The sequence below is a fragment of the Carettochelys insculpta genome, chromosome 2 (genome assembly GCF_033958435.1).
Source record: "Carettochelys insculpta isolate YL-2023 chromosome 2, ASM3395843v1, whole genome shotgun sequence".
Taxonomy (NCBI): Eukaryota; Metazoa; Chordata; order Testudines; family Carettochelyidae; genus Carettochelys; species Carettochelys insculpta.
In genome coordinates, this window is record NC_134138.1 from 92,189,201 (window position 1) to 92,205,844 (window position 16,644).

The window sequence follows — 16,644 nt, forward strand, 5'->3', positions numbered from 1 at the left end:
GGCTGGGCTGTGGACCGAGGGGACAGCTATGAGCAGCCGCCCACTGCCCTGTGCCGTGAGGCACAACGGGATGGCGTCAGGGTTTGGGATGCCGGGCCTTCACACAGGACCAGCCCTGACCCCCCACAGCCACATACTGCACCACACACCACACCACCATGCACCCCTCACATGCCCACCTCACCACCCCCCCACCTCCAAGGAAGCACCAGGGACACGGGCTAGGGTGGGAATAGGAAACTTTAATGGGGGAAATAAAGTAACATACAACATGGAACGGAATGTGGAAGCCTTTAGTGTGCACGGGGGTACTGGTTGGCAGTGGGGAGGTGGGGGCTTGGGTGGGGGACTGGACTGGAGAGGGAGGCCAGGATGGGGGACTGAACTGGGAGGGGGCTCAGGTGGGAGATTGGACTGGACAAGGGGACCGGGATGGGGTTTGGGTCAGTTGGTTTGAAGCATGGGGGGCCAGGAGCCACATCAACCATGGCCACCCAGAACCAGGGTCCCCTGCAGAGCTGTGACGGGGATGGGACCACAGGGAGGTAGGGGCGGGGTTGGGGTGCCGCGGGCTCTGCCCCCACAGGGTAGACAGGAGGGGCCATTGGGTCTGGGCCAGGAGCGCCCGCCTCCATCAGCAGCCACTGAGCCAGCTAAAGGCACTCAACTGGCGACAGGTCCACCACGCAACGGGTGGCTGGGCGAGGTGGCCAGCCAAGGCCTGGAGCACAGCATCCATGCTGTTGGCCAGCCTCGCCCACACGTCCCGCTCCATCGCCAGCCATTCCTCCAGCACGCCGGTCAGCTCCCGCACAACCACCCAGGTGGCAGCTGCCTTCTCATCTCTCCACTGCTGTCTGTGAGGGGCCCACCCACAGCTGTGGGGGGATGCAGGCTGGGGCAATGGGACGGCCTCCTGGCCTTCTGCAACCATGGCCCGCTCAGGTCTGCAGGGTTGGCTGGCTGGCTGGCAAGGGACCTGTGGAGACAGGAGAGGATGGGGGATGGACCATGAGTGCTGTCTCCTGACTCGGGGGTGGGGGGCTGGATCTCCCACTCCCTTGCCCCCTGCCCCACCTCCGTGCCACCCACTGGCCCGTGGGATCCTGGGTGCCCAGGGGTTCCCGCTTGGCAAAGATCAGCCTGTGCTCCCCTTCTTCCCCTGTCCTCAGGTGTGTGGGCTGTGGGGCTATTCTGGGAGGGGCCCCGTCCCCATCCCTTGCAATGTACCACTCGCCCCGAACGTACCAGCTGTGACCTCCTGGGGCTGGGGCGAGGCCTGGCTCAATGGTGCCCGGTTCGGTGTTCCGGAGGGGAGGGTGATGACAACGGTCCTGTCGCTGGAGCCCTCGTCATCGCCCTCGGTGGGCCAGTCTCTGCATGGAGAACTGGTGGTGCCAGAAGGGCCCCCCTCCTAGCCACTGTCCACAGATGGGGGAACAGCGGTGTCCACCATGTGCTTCAGGCTGGGCACCTCCCTTGGCCTCAGGAGCCTGTACAGCTCCTAGTAGTGGGGGCAGTACATGGGCCATGCCCCCCGACCGTCTGGCAGTTTCGCAGGTCTTGATGTACGCCTGGTGCAGCTCCTTGACTTTGGTTCAGATGCTGCTGCTGGGGTGGTCAGGGTGTCCTCGGGTGGTGAGACCGCTGGCCAGCTGGTGGAATGCCTCGGCACTTCGTGGGCAGGTGCTGGTTTGCCAAAGGACCTCCTCCTCCCCCACACACAGGGCAATGAGGTCCTTCAACTCCACCTCTGTCCGGTGGGGGGGTCCCCTCCTGGCAGGACCCTTGCCTGGCCTGCGACTCCTCAGACAACTCCTCTGAAGCGGGATCCTGCCATGCCACCATTGGGGGCTGGGGCTGCGGAGGCTGACGGGTGCTTCGGGCAGGGGCAGTCCAAGGCAGAGCTCGTGCTGCCCCTGCTTGTGGCACACTCTCAGCTTCCTGCCTGGGGTTGCCAGGGAGCTGCTTCCTTTAAGGCAGCTGGCAGGGACCATACAGCCCTGCCTGGGCTAGCCAGACTGTCTTCATCCTCTGGAGGGGAGCCTCTTCTTGGAGGACTCCTTACTTCAAAATAAGGAGTGCAGAGTGTCTACACACATTAACTTCGAAGTTAAACTTCAAAGTAAGCCTCTATTCCATTCCCGGGAATGGAGTAGCGACTTCAAAATTAGCCTCCCGTACTTCGAAGTAAGAGAAAGCGTGTGTAGATGCTCTGCAGGCTACCTCGAAGAAGCCCCTTACTTCGAAGTTATTTCGTAGTGTAGACGCACCCTAAGACATGCTAGGAGACATTAAGGAGTACCGTCAGCCAGCTGTTTGACCTACAGAAAAATGCAGAGGCACCTGAAAGTGTAACTGTGCTGTAGAGATGACAAAAGCTCCCTAAGTTCCCCATTTCAATAGGGTTCTGCCCACTGATAACTGGATCACTCTGAAATTTTGAAACTGATCTGCTGAAATGTTCAAAGGTTATCATATTACATACACTCAACTTGGCCACATTTCCGTTTGTCCATAAAGCCTTTGCAAGCTTGGCCAATGAAGTCTGAGCCCTGGCTGCTCAGTGACTATAAATCTTGCAATCATGTAGAGCAGCCCAGGCACTATGGATAATCCTACAAAATACTTGAATTATAAGGATAGTTGCAGGACACTGCTGATATATGGTCATGGATGCAAGCTTGCCTATATTTCAGATTACTAAATTGTGCCCAGATACTTGTCGCCAGACAGGTGTATATTAAACATACACTAGAAAAAAAAAAACACCTAAAAATATAAAACATACCCTCCAAAATACACATTTCAAAAACTCCCTTTCAGCTAACCCTGAAAAAGAAATTGAGACTAGTAACCTACCAACAGACAGCTTTGCTCCTCAGACAAGATGCAACTCGCTACACCATAAAGGTAATCTCATCAGTACAGGAGACAGAGCTTCTTGGGGGCTGGTCCAAGCAAGTGGAACAAATTCCCACAGGGACCAAAAGTCACCTCACATCTCACCACCTTTGACTCCAAACCTCCTCCTCTACCTCAGCTTCTGCCTCCCCGCATCCTTGCTCTGGCCTCTTGCCCCTCCTATCCATTGTGTGCCCCTCATGCTCCCTGTGCATCACCTCTGATCACTTACTGGCAGTAATATAGCACATGTAGAATTGGATGGACTGCAGTTTTAAATTAAGTTGGAATATTAGCATGAACAACTGGCCCAAAGCACGTAACCAAAAGAAAAGCAGATCATGTCAAAGAGGTGGCATGTTAAAATGTCAGTGTTATCTTAAAGTATTGGCTGAAGTGATAGAAATAAAACAGTCAATTCGATACCAGGTACATTAAGTAATTTGCTTTATAAGAAATGCTTCATCCGACGTTAACTGAGTCTGATCATTGGCAATGACATCGTTTGTTTGTTAAAGAACATAAAAAAAGTCAACTCTTAAAAGGTTCATTGCTCATACCTGCCTAAGTTGGAATGAACCAAAATGGATTTAAGCACCCCTGAAAGTTAGCTCATTTGTAAGTATCTTGACAAAATGCTAATAAGTGTTTTGTTATTGTTTGGATATACTAAACTGCTTAGTATTTATGCACGTTTAGAGTAAATATTAATAGCCTTTGTTTTTTTTGTTTCAAAAAGAACATAAGAATGGCCCAGAGGGAGTAAACCGAACAGACTCCCTCTCTCTCCTGCCAAACATCTTCAGCCTCTGACAAATGGAGGCAAGGGATATCATTCCTTACCCATCCTGGCTAATAGCCATTAATGGACCTAACCTCCATGAATTTATCTAGCTCATTTTTAATCCCTTTTATAGTCCTAGCCTTCACAGCCATCTCTCGCAAGGAGTTCCACAGGTTAAAAAAAATAAAGGAATTTATGGCTCCATTAGTGTCATAGAAATATCCTGCATAAATAATAACACTTCCAATCTTTGCTTTGAGCTCCTGTATAACCCAAGCCATAGAACTTCCAAAAATCAATTCTAGATTATACCTTTTTAGAAAGACAGCCAATCTTGATTTGAAAATTCATCATTCATCTGAAACCACTGCAGTTTCCAGATCCTCGTGGTATTGTGCAAAGGTCAAGTGATTGTTCAACCTAGCAAGAGCAAGGATTTGGATGGCAGTCCCCTCTTGTCTAGTTGGTTGGAGAAGCTGTACCAGTTCCAGTAATGTTTTGTGGCTGTTGCCAATTTATGGGTGTGGTCTACTGCTGTCAATTACTGTGAGTTAAAAGTTATTTTTAATCTTTTTAAAACCGCCATTTAATAAAAATGCTCAAGTTTTTGTGTTATATGTACATATTCTACGTATGACAAAATAAAATCTCTTCTACAACTAGGTATCTCTGAAAGAAGAGACTGATGGCTTTAATTAAGCAAGCAATAGATAATCTTTTTATACATTTCCAGCCAGGAAAATGCTGCTCACCACATAAAGGAAAGAACTCAGATCATATGGTTCTCTTTATACAGAATGCAAGAAAAGAGAAATTTTGAAGTAAAACAAATACAACAATTTTTTTAAGTTTAAAACAACTCTGTCCAAAAATATCAAAAAGAGATGCCTAAATTTAAGCGCTGAATACCCATATTCATGGGACTAAAAGTAGTGGAATTATCAGAAATTTTGAACACCTGTATTTCCCACTAACTGCAATTGCTTGGCGTCTCTGAAAATCATGACACTTACGAGGCATTAGGCACCTACATATTGATTGTGGTGCCTAACTTCAGACACTGATGTTTGAAAAATCTTGGTCTATATGAACACTATGTTAGAGAGTGGTGTTCAGAAAACATACCAGTAAGGGGAGGTTTGTGTGAATGGAGCGTGCAGGGCACACTGACAATTAATTTGTGCTCTGGAATTGGAAGGACTTCCACATCTGATTTCCTGTTGTATATAAAAAAAAAAGAAAAAAAAAGTGAGATTTCTTAATCCATACTGTGATACAGGTATATGTTGTCATGGGATTTTGTTTTAAATGGGATACAAAAATACAGAACACTCATTCGCTGTCAGACTTCACTCTAATCCTTGCAGCATTTAAGTATCTAAATGTTAAATAAGGTTGTTTTCTTGAAAGATAATGGACGGTTTATTAATTTTCTGAGGCTTTGAAAAAAAAACATAGGTAATAAAGGCATAAAACTGAGGGGGGAAAAAAACTGATAGAACTATCAACTATTTTAACCAAAAGAACCAAAATTATGTCCCTACATTATGTGCATACAGAAATACATATACCCTGTCCCAGATCCTTTGCTATGGTAAGGAATGCTCAGCACAACCCCACCTATTTTTCCCTCCAGATGGGACTGGTCCCCCAATGAAAGAGTAGTCCTTTGTCTGTTGTAACTTCCACCAGCAGCCAACAGCCCCAAGCAGGTAAGAAAGCAGCCATGAAGTGCCAGTGAGGGGAAGCACTAGCCATGTCCCCTTGCCCAGGGCCATACTCCATACACAGGCAGCGAGTATTTTGGTCACTCTGTGCCACTAGGGAATTCCCTTTTCATTGGGATGACGCTCCCAGTTTTAGGTGCAATATGAACCAAATGAGGAGCAAAAAGTGGCTGACATGGCACTGATAAATGCCTTAGTGTACAAGTGTAACGTTAAAATGGCTCAGAACTTAAAAATGGGATTGTAACACATCACAAGTCCCACTGATTAGATCTGGTGATACTCTGAACAACAAACAACGAAGCTCTCAACTGTACTTATAACAGTTTCCATCGCTTTGCACTGACTTAACAGACATTCTAAGCTTCAGAGTGACAGACTAATAACCCTGGAAAGCTTATTACATTATACAAGTTAAACCTTTCTAGTCCAGCACCCTCGGGAGATGACCAGTGCCAAATGAGAGAATCTGATGGACGACAGGAGGTCAACTTTTTTTTTTTAGCATGTTACCAACACTTTCACGGCTTACTGGGCCCTTAGAAGACATTTAAGGATAAATTACAGGTAAACAACAGCACAGAACACTGACAGCCAGGACTGGTGACTGTAAATAAACTTGATCAGACCATGGGAAACTTGGCCACACCCATGGTAAGTGGTTGTCCAGCTACCTAAAAAAATCACACCGCACAATGGATGTTGCTGGACTAGCGAAGTTCAACCTGTATAGCTTAGGTAATAATGACACATGCAAAGAACAACCCACTTAGAAACATACTTACTAAAAATAGTCTCTCCTACCTTAATGGCAAATCTGTATTTTGTTGAACTTTTCCCAACACAAGAACCTCATACGGCTTTTTGTGGGAAGAATCTAATGGAAATACAAATTCACCAGACCTGGTAATCTTACAAAAAGAAATGAAAAATAAATTTTGCACGTGACTTAGAACACAACAGGTACGTTTTTTCTATTATTTACTGTTAATCTTTCCTCCCTCCCCTTCATACAAAATGGATACAAAATTATTGTATTCCAGTGAATAAGTTGAGATCTTAAGTACGAAACACACACTAGAGGACAAAGAAATTACAAAGATATGCAGAAAAACACCATGTTGAATGTCCTGCTCCCACCCACCAAAAGCAAACAGATTCAGAACTTACTTTCACCCAGTGCCACTCAGCAAGTATCTTCACAGACCAATGAGGATAAAGTTCATCCTTAACGAAACGTAGGTGCTTCTGTCTATTGGTCACCCATGTGACCACAAGACAATTGGGAGCAGCTAGTGCTGATATGGGAATTTTCTTGATTTGCCATGATGGCAAATAGCTGTATCTGTACCACAGTGTATTCAGAAAGCATATTAGTAAATTCAAAAATTATATATACACATATATGTACACACACACACACACACACACACACACACACACAAATAAAAAAAATCAATAGTGAAAGGGGTAGATAAAGAAGAATATCAGAGTTGGGGCTCTAAGAAGCATTTCCTGAACACAAAAAACCCCTGCAGTTAAATAAACTTAACTACGAGACAAGAGTGACCTCCAGTGGCGACATATGGCATATGCTTATATGTATGTTGACATTTTTATTCCAATATTTTATCTAATATTAAATATTTCTTCCATTACCAAAATATATGAGGTCTGTGAAAATGGCTGAGTTCCAGGCTTAAATTTTGATATATTATTGCATTCAATCCAGTCCTCTCATCTGTACACTTTGATGCAGGGCTTTTTTCCCCAGCAGAACACATTGGAACTATTTTCCAGCTACCATTTTTAAAAGGTGTCTGGACAGCTCTGAGCCACACGTGGCTCTTTAAGCAGCCACTTGGGGCTCCTGTTGCTGCTGCCGCTCTGCCTCCAGCTCCCTAGCTGCCCATGAAAGAGCAGGGCTCAATTTAATTGGTTTAACAGTTAAACCACTTAAACTGAGCCCTGCTCTTTCAGCACAACAGGTCAGAGAGCTGCCACTGCCGCACTGTATGGGCAGCCAGAGGGCTGGGGGGAGCCCCATTGCCATGCAGATGAGAAAATGGTAGCTGGTGAAGGAGCAGCATGTGGTGATTCTTTTGAAATATAAGTGAATCCTGGGTTGTCGGTGGTTGCAGGGTTGGATTAGAGGCTGGCAGTTGATTAGGGCCTCAAGGGGTTAAAGCCTGCCCATGGAGGGGTGGGGGAATAAGCCTGGATGAGGGTTGGAGCCACAGGGGCAGGGGGGTTAAGGCTGGCAGCAGGTTGGGGCTCTGGGAGTGGATGGGGGAAGGCATGGATTTAAAGCCTGGTCACAGGTTGGGGCCACAAGGGGGTTAAAGCCTGGCAGTGCGTTGGGGCTGCGGGGTGGCGGGGGGTTAAAGCCTGGCAGTGGGTTGGGGCAGTGTGGAGGTTAAGGCTGCAGCAGGTTGGGGGACACAGGAGGGCAGGGTACAGTTAAGTCTGTGGGGAGTTGGGGCCACGGGGGGGACAGTTTTACATTATGTACTTTTCTAAAAAAAAAGAGTAGCTTTTGTCTCCCAATCATGCACAGCCTTATCTGGCAACACCAAAGTGTCTTAATGATAGATGCACACTTTTAAAGTGAAGCTTAATGTGTTATTACTATTTAAGAACACCCAAAGAGAATCAACGTTGTGCATATAAATATTACATTGAGCTGTACCATCTGTGGTTGTATGCTATAGCAGCTTAGGACCTATTTGGATTTTACGATTAAGTGGCAAAGCTACTAAAATAAATATTTATGTTGTATATAACAAATTACTTTTAAAAATAGTATTGCTCAGACAGGATAGAGTGGAAATTTTTTCTCCTCCATTAGCAAAGTTTTTCATCAGTCTAACCTTGTGATATAAGAAATCTGAATTTCTTTTAATTGCAAGCTTCTAGAACTGCAGGAGAGAAAATACACCAGTGTTCACCTTGGAAAGTTAAGGATCCAAATTCTCCACCATTTTCATCACTTGTAATTAGTAAAGAGACTATAAGAAATGGAGTCTTGTTGGAATAAAATTTCTGTAGCTCACTTAATGAACAGGCCCTTGAATTAACATAATAACTTTGCAAGCTACAGTTCTCAGCCACTGACCCTGTTACGGCTGAAAATTTCAGTACTGTATTATTAATTTTCTACTTCTATCAATCAAGCAGAATTCAAATCCACAACAAAAAAAATTTCTTAAGTTTCTCTCATGGGCCTCAGTCTTGAAAACACTTATGTACACACTTAGCTTTTAAATCAGTAGTACTACTTGTGGTAGCAAAAATTGAGAATATGCATAAGTATTTTCAGGACTGTGTCTTTGCAACAGATTTGGCTTCAGAGTCTCCTGGAAAGTAACTTAAGTGCCTTTCCTATAAACCCTTTGGCACGTGCTCAGTTTGAAGCATTTGAGTAGCCTCATGGAAATCCATGAGCTAACTCCCATGTTAATGTACTTCAATTCAAGCAGATGTCAAAGCGTTTGCAATATCAGGGCCTAAACTCGCAGTTAGCAATGTGCTGGACTGCATTACCATATTATATATCAACTATATCTTCCTGGAAGTAAAAAAAGCAAAAGCAAAAATAAAAACACAATCATAACTTTGCAATAATGCTGCACTAGCACATTAACAAAATCAAATATGGAATTTATGGGATTTTTTTTTTTTTTTAAAACAGGACATAAAACATTTTTTTTTTAAAAAATTACCGGTGACTTCTTTTAGCAGACTTGTTCTGCCATGGTGGATCTATCACAATTACATCATATTTATTCTTATCTAGAAAGAAAAATTGAAAGACTAGTTTTAAAATAAAAGCTAAAATTGTTCCACAAAGTTTAAGCAACCTATTTACAAAAACCAGAAGAGTAGACAGTAGAGGGACAACGTTCTACTTTTATTTTTTAAAATAGTTAACTGAAATAGTTCCAACCTCTTTTTGTTACCTTACTATGATATGCTCATAATATTATTTTAAGGAAATTGAAGAAAACAGATAGACACATTTTAGATTTTTTTCACATTATTATTGTTCAGTAGGTCATACACTAATTATTTTTAAATGGTTGATCAGGTAGAGCTCTGGTTTTAGGTCACACTCAGATTCTGCTATGCTATGTTGGTTAAAGATGTATTGTAAACTACTACTTACATATTAATATTTTACCCTGCTAGTAGTGTAACCACCACCACATTAATTGCCGTAAGAGGAAAAGCCCTTCAAATACTTATCTAAATTCAGGATCTCTTTCAGACTGAATTTGGCTTAGGTCACAATTATATTTTCATTTCAAGCACTGAATGAGTATACTTAAAATGCAGAAACCTTAACTGTTCACAATGGAAGGGCACAAATATGAATGATACAGTGAAGAGAATATTGTAAAAAATAAAGAACAGATAAAACACTGGCCAGGGATGACCTAGATAGTCTCCTTAGATCCATTTTAACCATATATTTCTGTGATTTGTGGATCATGGTTTTTTATTCAGGCACTGACTATTGAACTGAAGAAAATATCCTGAATCCGAACACAATCTGTCATTTCTTTGGACATATACGTGACCCTCCATAATCCGGGTGTCCCTGATCCAGGAACACCCATGGTTTGGACCCTTGCAGGGAGAGAGGAAGTGGCTCTGCATGCTGCCGCCCCTTCCCCTCACCCCCAGCTATAGGCAGAGCAGTGCAATGAAGTTCTGGTCTGGAGAGTTTTATCCTGCTGCTCTCATAGCCATGGTGGATGGTGCCTGGGAGCAGCTGGGGGTGGAGATGCAGAGCCAAGTTTGTCTCTAGGACCATGATACCAGGCACATGCCTAACCACCATTCCCCTCACTTCCATCCCTCTCGCAGGCCTTCCCTCCCTCCAAGACCCCATACTCCCAGCCCTGCAGTGCCTTTCATTATGGCAAAAGCCATGATCTGGAAAATTCCATAATAATTAGGGTGGCCATATTTCCCTAGGCCAAATAGGGGATGGAGGTGGGGAGTGGCTGTCTGGCTGCTGGTGCCAAGCAAGTACAGCTCCCTGGATGCCCCGTGTCATGGGTCTGCTGCCCCACAGGGGAGCTCCCCAGTTTCAGGGGTGGTTGCCCTGCAGCAGGAGACGGGGGAGGAGGTGATCAACCTATGGCCCATGCCACCAGGCTTCAGAAATGTTGCTGGCTCAAGCAGTGGCTGCCCTGTGGGGACTGCCACCCTGCAGGGGAAGGCTCCCTTGGAGAACAAACTCTCCTAATCTTTGAAAAATGAAGCCAGCCATTCTCAAACTCAAAATGGTAGCAGCTTGCCAGAGTGTTCCCTGCTACAATACTTCCATCCACAGTGAAGTCTCTCATTAAGATGATTACTTGAGAGGTGACTTTGTAGCTTAACAGACAACATATTCCTTCAGTGAACAGACTGATGGACCACACACAAAAAGAAATTTTAATGAGTAAAGATACTTACAATTCAGAAGTGGTTGCAAACAGGTAATATCAGATAAAAGGAATCTGCTTTTTGGTGGCACCAGGTACTTCTGCCCCATTAAATGTATTATCTTTGCATAGGCTGTATTATTCTCTGTAACGTGTGACAGCAGATCCTGCTCTGGAATGGATGTTTCCTCATCTATAATTTGTGTAGATCGATGGTCACTTTCATGGACAGAAGGAAAATGTTTTGCCATTTCACATAATTCAGCCAACTCACACCCAACATGTCCTGTAACAACATTCTTGGTGCTATTTTGTTTTGCAGAAGTAGGATGAAGAAAACCACTTTTGAGTCCTTCTTGGATTAAACACCGGGTGCCTTCCAAAATCAACCCCCTGATCTGTACAGCAATAAGAGATACAAAACAGAAGAAGACTGGTTGAAATATCTAGTAAACATCTCTGGAAGATTAAACAGAAATTTCCCATATATTTGCTACATTCTGAATCTCCAGACTGTTACCAGGACCCACGCAAAACTTACAATCAAGGAAAATTGAGGTTGTCATTCTCCAGGTATTTTAATGTGGTATCAGAACCTTAAACTCACTATAAACTTAGTATGTTTTATATATTAAATTAAGAGTGATAAAATTAGTGAGTCAAATAGCCACTAAAAACAAGTTATCTAAGGCAATGTCTACACTACCAAATAAAGTCAAATTTATTAAAGTCGACTTTGTAACATTGGATTTTCTGAAATCTAAACTGTGTCCATACCTGCCAACAAAGTCGACTTAGCATATACCCACTAAATCGCCAAAGTTTAACTATTGCAGCAGTGCATTGTGGAAGCTATCCCACAGCTCCCTCTGCCCCATGGCATTCTGGGTTTTTTTGCTGGTGGATTATGGGAAAAAATTGTTCCAGAAGTGGTTGTGGGTGTGTGACGTCATCTTCTCAGACTGCATTACCCTCATTCCCCTTCGGTTGAAAACAGACATTTTTCAGAAGACTCTTTCCCCAATGAGAGAAATTGTTTGAGTCATCCACATTAGAGACCTTGTTACCAAATGTGTTCTGAGAGCACCCAGCCGACTGAATCATTTCAACAGGCTGTTCAACTAGTTGTTTTCTCCACTCCACATTTTTAATGAGCAGCCCCCTACCCCTAGCTGCCATGCGATAGTTACATTTCTAAGTGGTCGACGCTGGGACTGTGCTTCATCCTCTGCCATTTTAGAATCCATCAATATGTCTTAGCTAGTGGTAATCATACCTCCAAAGGTCATAGCTTCAGACCATTTCAGAACATGAGCTCTAACTCATGTCTGATATTTAACTATACCCAAAAAAAAAAAAAAGATACTATAATACAAGATGTTAAAAAAAAATGGGTAATCCTGCTTTTTCCCCTTTTTCCCCACTGGATGTGACATACCAGAGGATCTTTGTAAAATATTTGAGGAATAACTACAGTACAGTGTCCAATTTACACAACACTGGAATTATTTAAAGTGCTAAGTTTCAAAACCAGCATCTAGACCATTTGCTTGCAGATACTACCTGCCAAACCACTAGCTAACTTAGTGCTTACTACTGGATGTTCAGTTACCTAGAGTATCAAATGTGTTATCTGAAACCAGTTTTTAACTCTTTGAAATTTCTCAGCTGCAATTTGTCTATCACATATACTCAAAATGGTGCCGGTACTGAGCCCTTCACTTGCACACTAATGAAACCACATTTTGCTCTAACTATAACAAGTTAAAATTAAAAGATTCATGATACCACACATTTTGGAAGGGTTTGAGGCATCAGCTCAATAATTTACTCATGGATACACATTGTACATTTGGCATTGTTACTTACTGTTGTTCAGGTTTACCTTTGCATGGTATTCCAAAGCATCCAGCTCACCTTGGTTGAAAACACTACACTTTCTTTTACGTTTCTGTAGGGAACAAAATGTGTGGCGAGGGGAGGGGGGAAAAAAAAAAAAGTCAGCTGTGCTACTACATGGTTAGAATACACTAGATAAACTTATACTCTCCTTCATATCTTATAATAATTTGCCATGCCCTTCTTTTATTATGAATTTAAGTCCTTTGTCAGTCTGCTTCTGTTGAAGCCACAGTCATTTTAAAATATCTAGGCTATTACAGACTATTTCTTCATGTTACTCAATGATAACTGTTCTATTTCACAGCTCATATGAACTCTAATCCTCACTGTATAGTTTCTGCCCCCCTTGAGATCATGCTATGAAACCTTTATTCAGCTGCCAAAACCAGGTTATTGAGAGGAAGGAAGTGTTACCTAACTCCAGAAAGTTAGGATTATTGGTTTAACGCATAGATCATATACACAAGGTTTAGAGTGAGCAGATGTACCTCGTATTTCTGTATTTCAATAAACAGTACCTACAATACATCAGCAAAACTGTGATGAAAGCTTTCAAGCCCAAGCACAAAATATTTACCCACACTTACCATGTTAATTAAAAATTACTTAAAAAACTATTTAATCATCTCTGACAACTGAACTTTTCACAAGGCTTGTATTTAAAGAAAATTTACATATAATCCTGCTGTTTTATCACAATATTTGCAGATAAAATTAAGTAAAAAAAATAATAGGGAGGGTTGTCAGTCAATTAATAAAGTGCCATAAGTATTGACAGAGTCCAGCAATCCATCACTTTGTCCCTATTTACTAAATGCCCATAATATAACAAAGAAGTTTTTCATATATACAGTAGAACCTCAGTTATGAATCTCTTTGGGAATGAAGATTGGTTGTAACTCTGAAATGTTTCTAATTCAAAACAAAATGTTATGGTTGCTCTTTCAAAAACATACAATTGAACATTGACAGCTTTGAAACTACTAGGCAGAAAAAAGATCAGCTTTTAACCATCTCAATTTAAATGAATCAAGCATAGAAACAGTTTCCTTATCTTCTCAAATTCTTTGTTTTTCTACTTTGTGTTTTAGTAGTTTACGTTTAATACCTTACTGAATGGGTTTTTGCTTATTTATTTTGCTCTCCACTGATGCCTGATTGCATACTTCTAGTTCCAAATAAGGTGTGTGGTTGATTGGTCGGTTTGTCATTCTGTTGTTTTTTCAACTCCAAGGCCTGATCTACACTATGAGGTTACTTTGATTTTACAATGACTATTTACACTAGGAAGCCCCTTCTGTCAACCTTAAGGGATTTTAAAGTAGACTGCTGTACTCCACTTTGACAAGATGAGTAGCGCTATATTCAACCTTGTAGCACAAGGGTAAAGTAGACACAATGCAGTTCAATTTAATGTTTTTGGCCTTTAGGTGGTGTCCCACAATGATCCAATATGATTGCTCTAGCCAGTGCCTTCAACTCCAGTGTACTCCCAAGTACACAGGAGAAGCCATGGGAACTTCTGAATTTAACTTCCTTTATGGTTAGTTTGGCAAGCCCAACAGCATACCTGGCCTTAAATATAAAGGGTAACAAACAAGTTCCAGCCTGGAGCATGCAGGAGATACTGGATCTGACTGATGTTTGGCAAGAAGAATCTGTGCTGGCAAAACTCAGAACCAGCAGAAGACATGCCGATATCTAGTTCAAAAATCACACAGGGCATGGTAGGAAAAGAACACTGCATGGGATTCCAGGGGAGGGAACCTGATCATTATCCCAAAATGGTCTGTGGATACTCCCTAAGCAACTCTTCCAGGGACCTCTGATAACAACATGTAAGACACTGTAGATGTTGAGGAGGAGCAGCATGCAAGAGAAGGATCCATTCTCACTGTCAGCCAGGATCTCTCCCTAATACTGGAGCCAATCCCCTCCCAGGAACTATTGTTGCTGGACCCTAACGGCACGGAGGGCACTTCTGAATGCACATTTGTAATCATACTACAGTGATTGAATGTAATTGGGTTTAATGTTTGATCTACCCTGAACTATCGGGGTGCTGGGACACAAAACAATGCAGTCCCACCAGTGTGTGCTGGTTTCACGTCTCCAGAACTGGTGCTCCACTGCGAGCTGTGCATCCAGGGCAGGCAGCAGCTTTGCATTCCTGTTGTCTAGTTCTTCAATACCACCGTCCGAATCATCCACAGCTATCTCATCCTCCCACTGGCTTTGTCTAATAAAATACTGCATGACACTTCAGGAAGAGGCCATAACACACTGTGCAATGGCTATAAGCTGTTCAGGATCCATGCTAGTGCCATGCAGTGGCATGAACCAAGAGGAGGCTTTGGGAAAATGGCCTGAAAAATGGCACAAAATTCCTGGGGCAGGCCCTTTGTTTTCCAATGGCAGGGTGAGTGCACTGCACTCTGGGATGATGAGATCAGCCACCCACAAGCACTTGCAGCACATATTTTCCCCATAAGCCACTGGCATAAAAACCCAGAATGCAACGGAACAAAAAGTACTGTGGACTAGGTGCCCACAATTCATTGCTGACGTAGCTGAATGCAGGTAAGGCCATGGAGATTCGCTATGTCAACTTTCTGAACGTGACACTCATCTTCAACTTCATAAAACCTAGCGGTAAAAGGTAGACTTCAGTAAATTTGACTATTTCATAGTGTAGCTGTAGCCTCAGAACTGATTCCTAACTAGTTGAGCACATTGACACAGTGCGATGCAGATAAGCACAGATAGGTGGGACTGCATAGTTGTGCAATTATGGGACACGAACCAGTGGCTGCAAAACTTTCACATGCAGAAAACCATTTTCATGGAGCTACCTAAGGGGCAGCAGTCTGGCACTGCAAGTTTCCACAGAACTATTGTCACTTGCTTCTCAACTGTCAAAGCAGGTTTCATTTCTGCAACTGCTATGCTTCAGAACAGGGGAAAGCAATTTGCAAAGCTCCATGAAAGTGGTTTTATGCATGCGGAAGTTTTGCAGCCACGGCTTCTTGTCCCAGAGTTGCATAACTATGCAATCCCACCTATCTGTGCTTGTCTGCCTTTCACCGTGTCAACGTGCTCAACTGCTGCTAACATATGCCAATTGCTCCATTCAATGGGTTCCTGCACATTTGTGTGAGTAGCCTCCTTGCATTCTTCATCATGTAGGCAGTTCCTGCCTAGGCTCTGGACGACTACCAACGTGTGTGAGGTATTTGCAATGCTCACTATAGAAGTGTGCATCTGAGCAGGGTCCATACTTGCCATGCTATGGTGTCCACACAAAGAAGCAAGGAAAAATGGAACAAAATGACAGTTTTCCACTGCTTTCATAGAGATGGAAGAGGAAAGGGTATCTTGGGAGGCTGACGTGTACCCAGAACCACCTCTGACAATGTTTTTGTCCTATCAGACACTGGGAGCCTAACCCACAATTCAAATGAACAACAGGAATTGTGGGGTGACTATCTACAATGCACCGCTGAGAGCTGTTGGTAGCCATAGAAGTGGGAATGCTTACTGTCAACCAAATGTGCTTAGAGAGGGACATGCACCTTTGACTTTATAAAATCAGATGCTCAATGCTGACCTCAATAAAGCCAACCTAATTTCATAGTGCAGACCTACTCTGAGATTCTACTGTATATACCCTAAACCTATTAAGTTCCTCTAGTGGACACAATGCAGATCCATGGACACTTGAAAGAGTTATAGGTTCTGTGTAGAATGGCAGTGTACTAGCATCACACAACAGAGCATATAAATAAGAGGTGGTTTCTTAACAAATCTACACCAAGTGCATTTTTGACTAAGTTTTTATTAATTTTGATCAGTAGTGAACTTTATTCTTTAAGCTTACATAATCACCAGCAGA

At 43.2% G+C, this 16,644-nt stretch overlaps 1 protein-coding gene across 3 annotated transcripts in view; it reads right to left on the minus strand.

The window, feature by feature from the left end:
- METTL4 (methyltransferase 4, N6-adenosine) overlaps positions 1-16,644 on the minus strand; it is a 33,506-nt gene that overhangs the window by 12,952 nt on the left and 3,910 nt on the right. For 2 of the 3 annotated variants that reach the window (XM_074985835.1, XM_074985836.1), the window contains exons 3-8: positions 12,736-12,801; positions 10,882-11,248; positions 9,138-9,207; positions 6,586-6,760; positions 6,220-6,326; positions 4,814-4,905 (exon numbers count right to left, since the gene is read on the minus strand). In XM_074985835.1, the coding sequence (XP_074841936.1) occupies positions 4,814-4,905; positions 6,220-6,326; positions 6,586-6,760; positions 9,138-9,207; positions 10,882-11,248; positions 12,736-12,801 (877 nt within the window). The remainder of the gene's footprint in view (positions 1-4,813; positions 4,906-6,219; positions 6,327-6,585; positions 6,761-9,137; positions 9,208-10,881; positions 11,249-12,735; positions 12,802-16,644) is intronic. The other variant, XM_074985837.1, reaches the window with a different exon arrangement.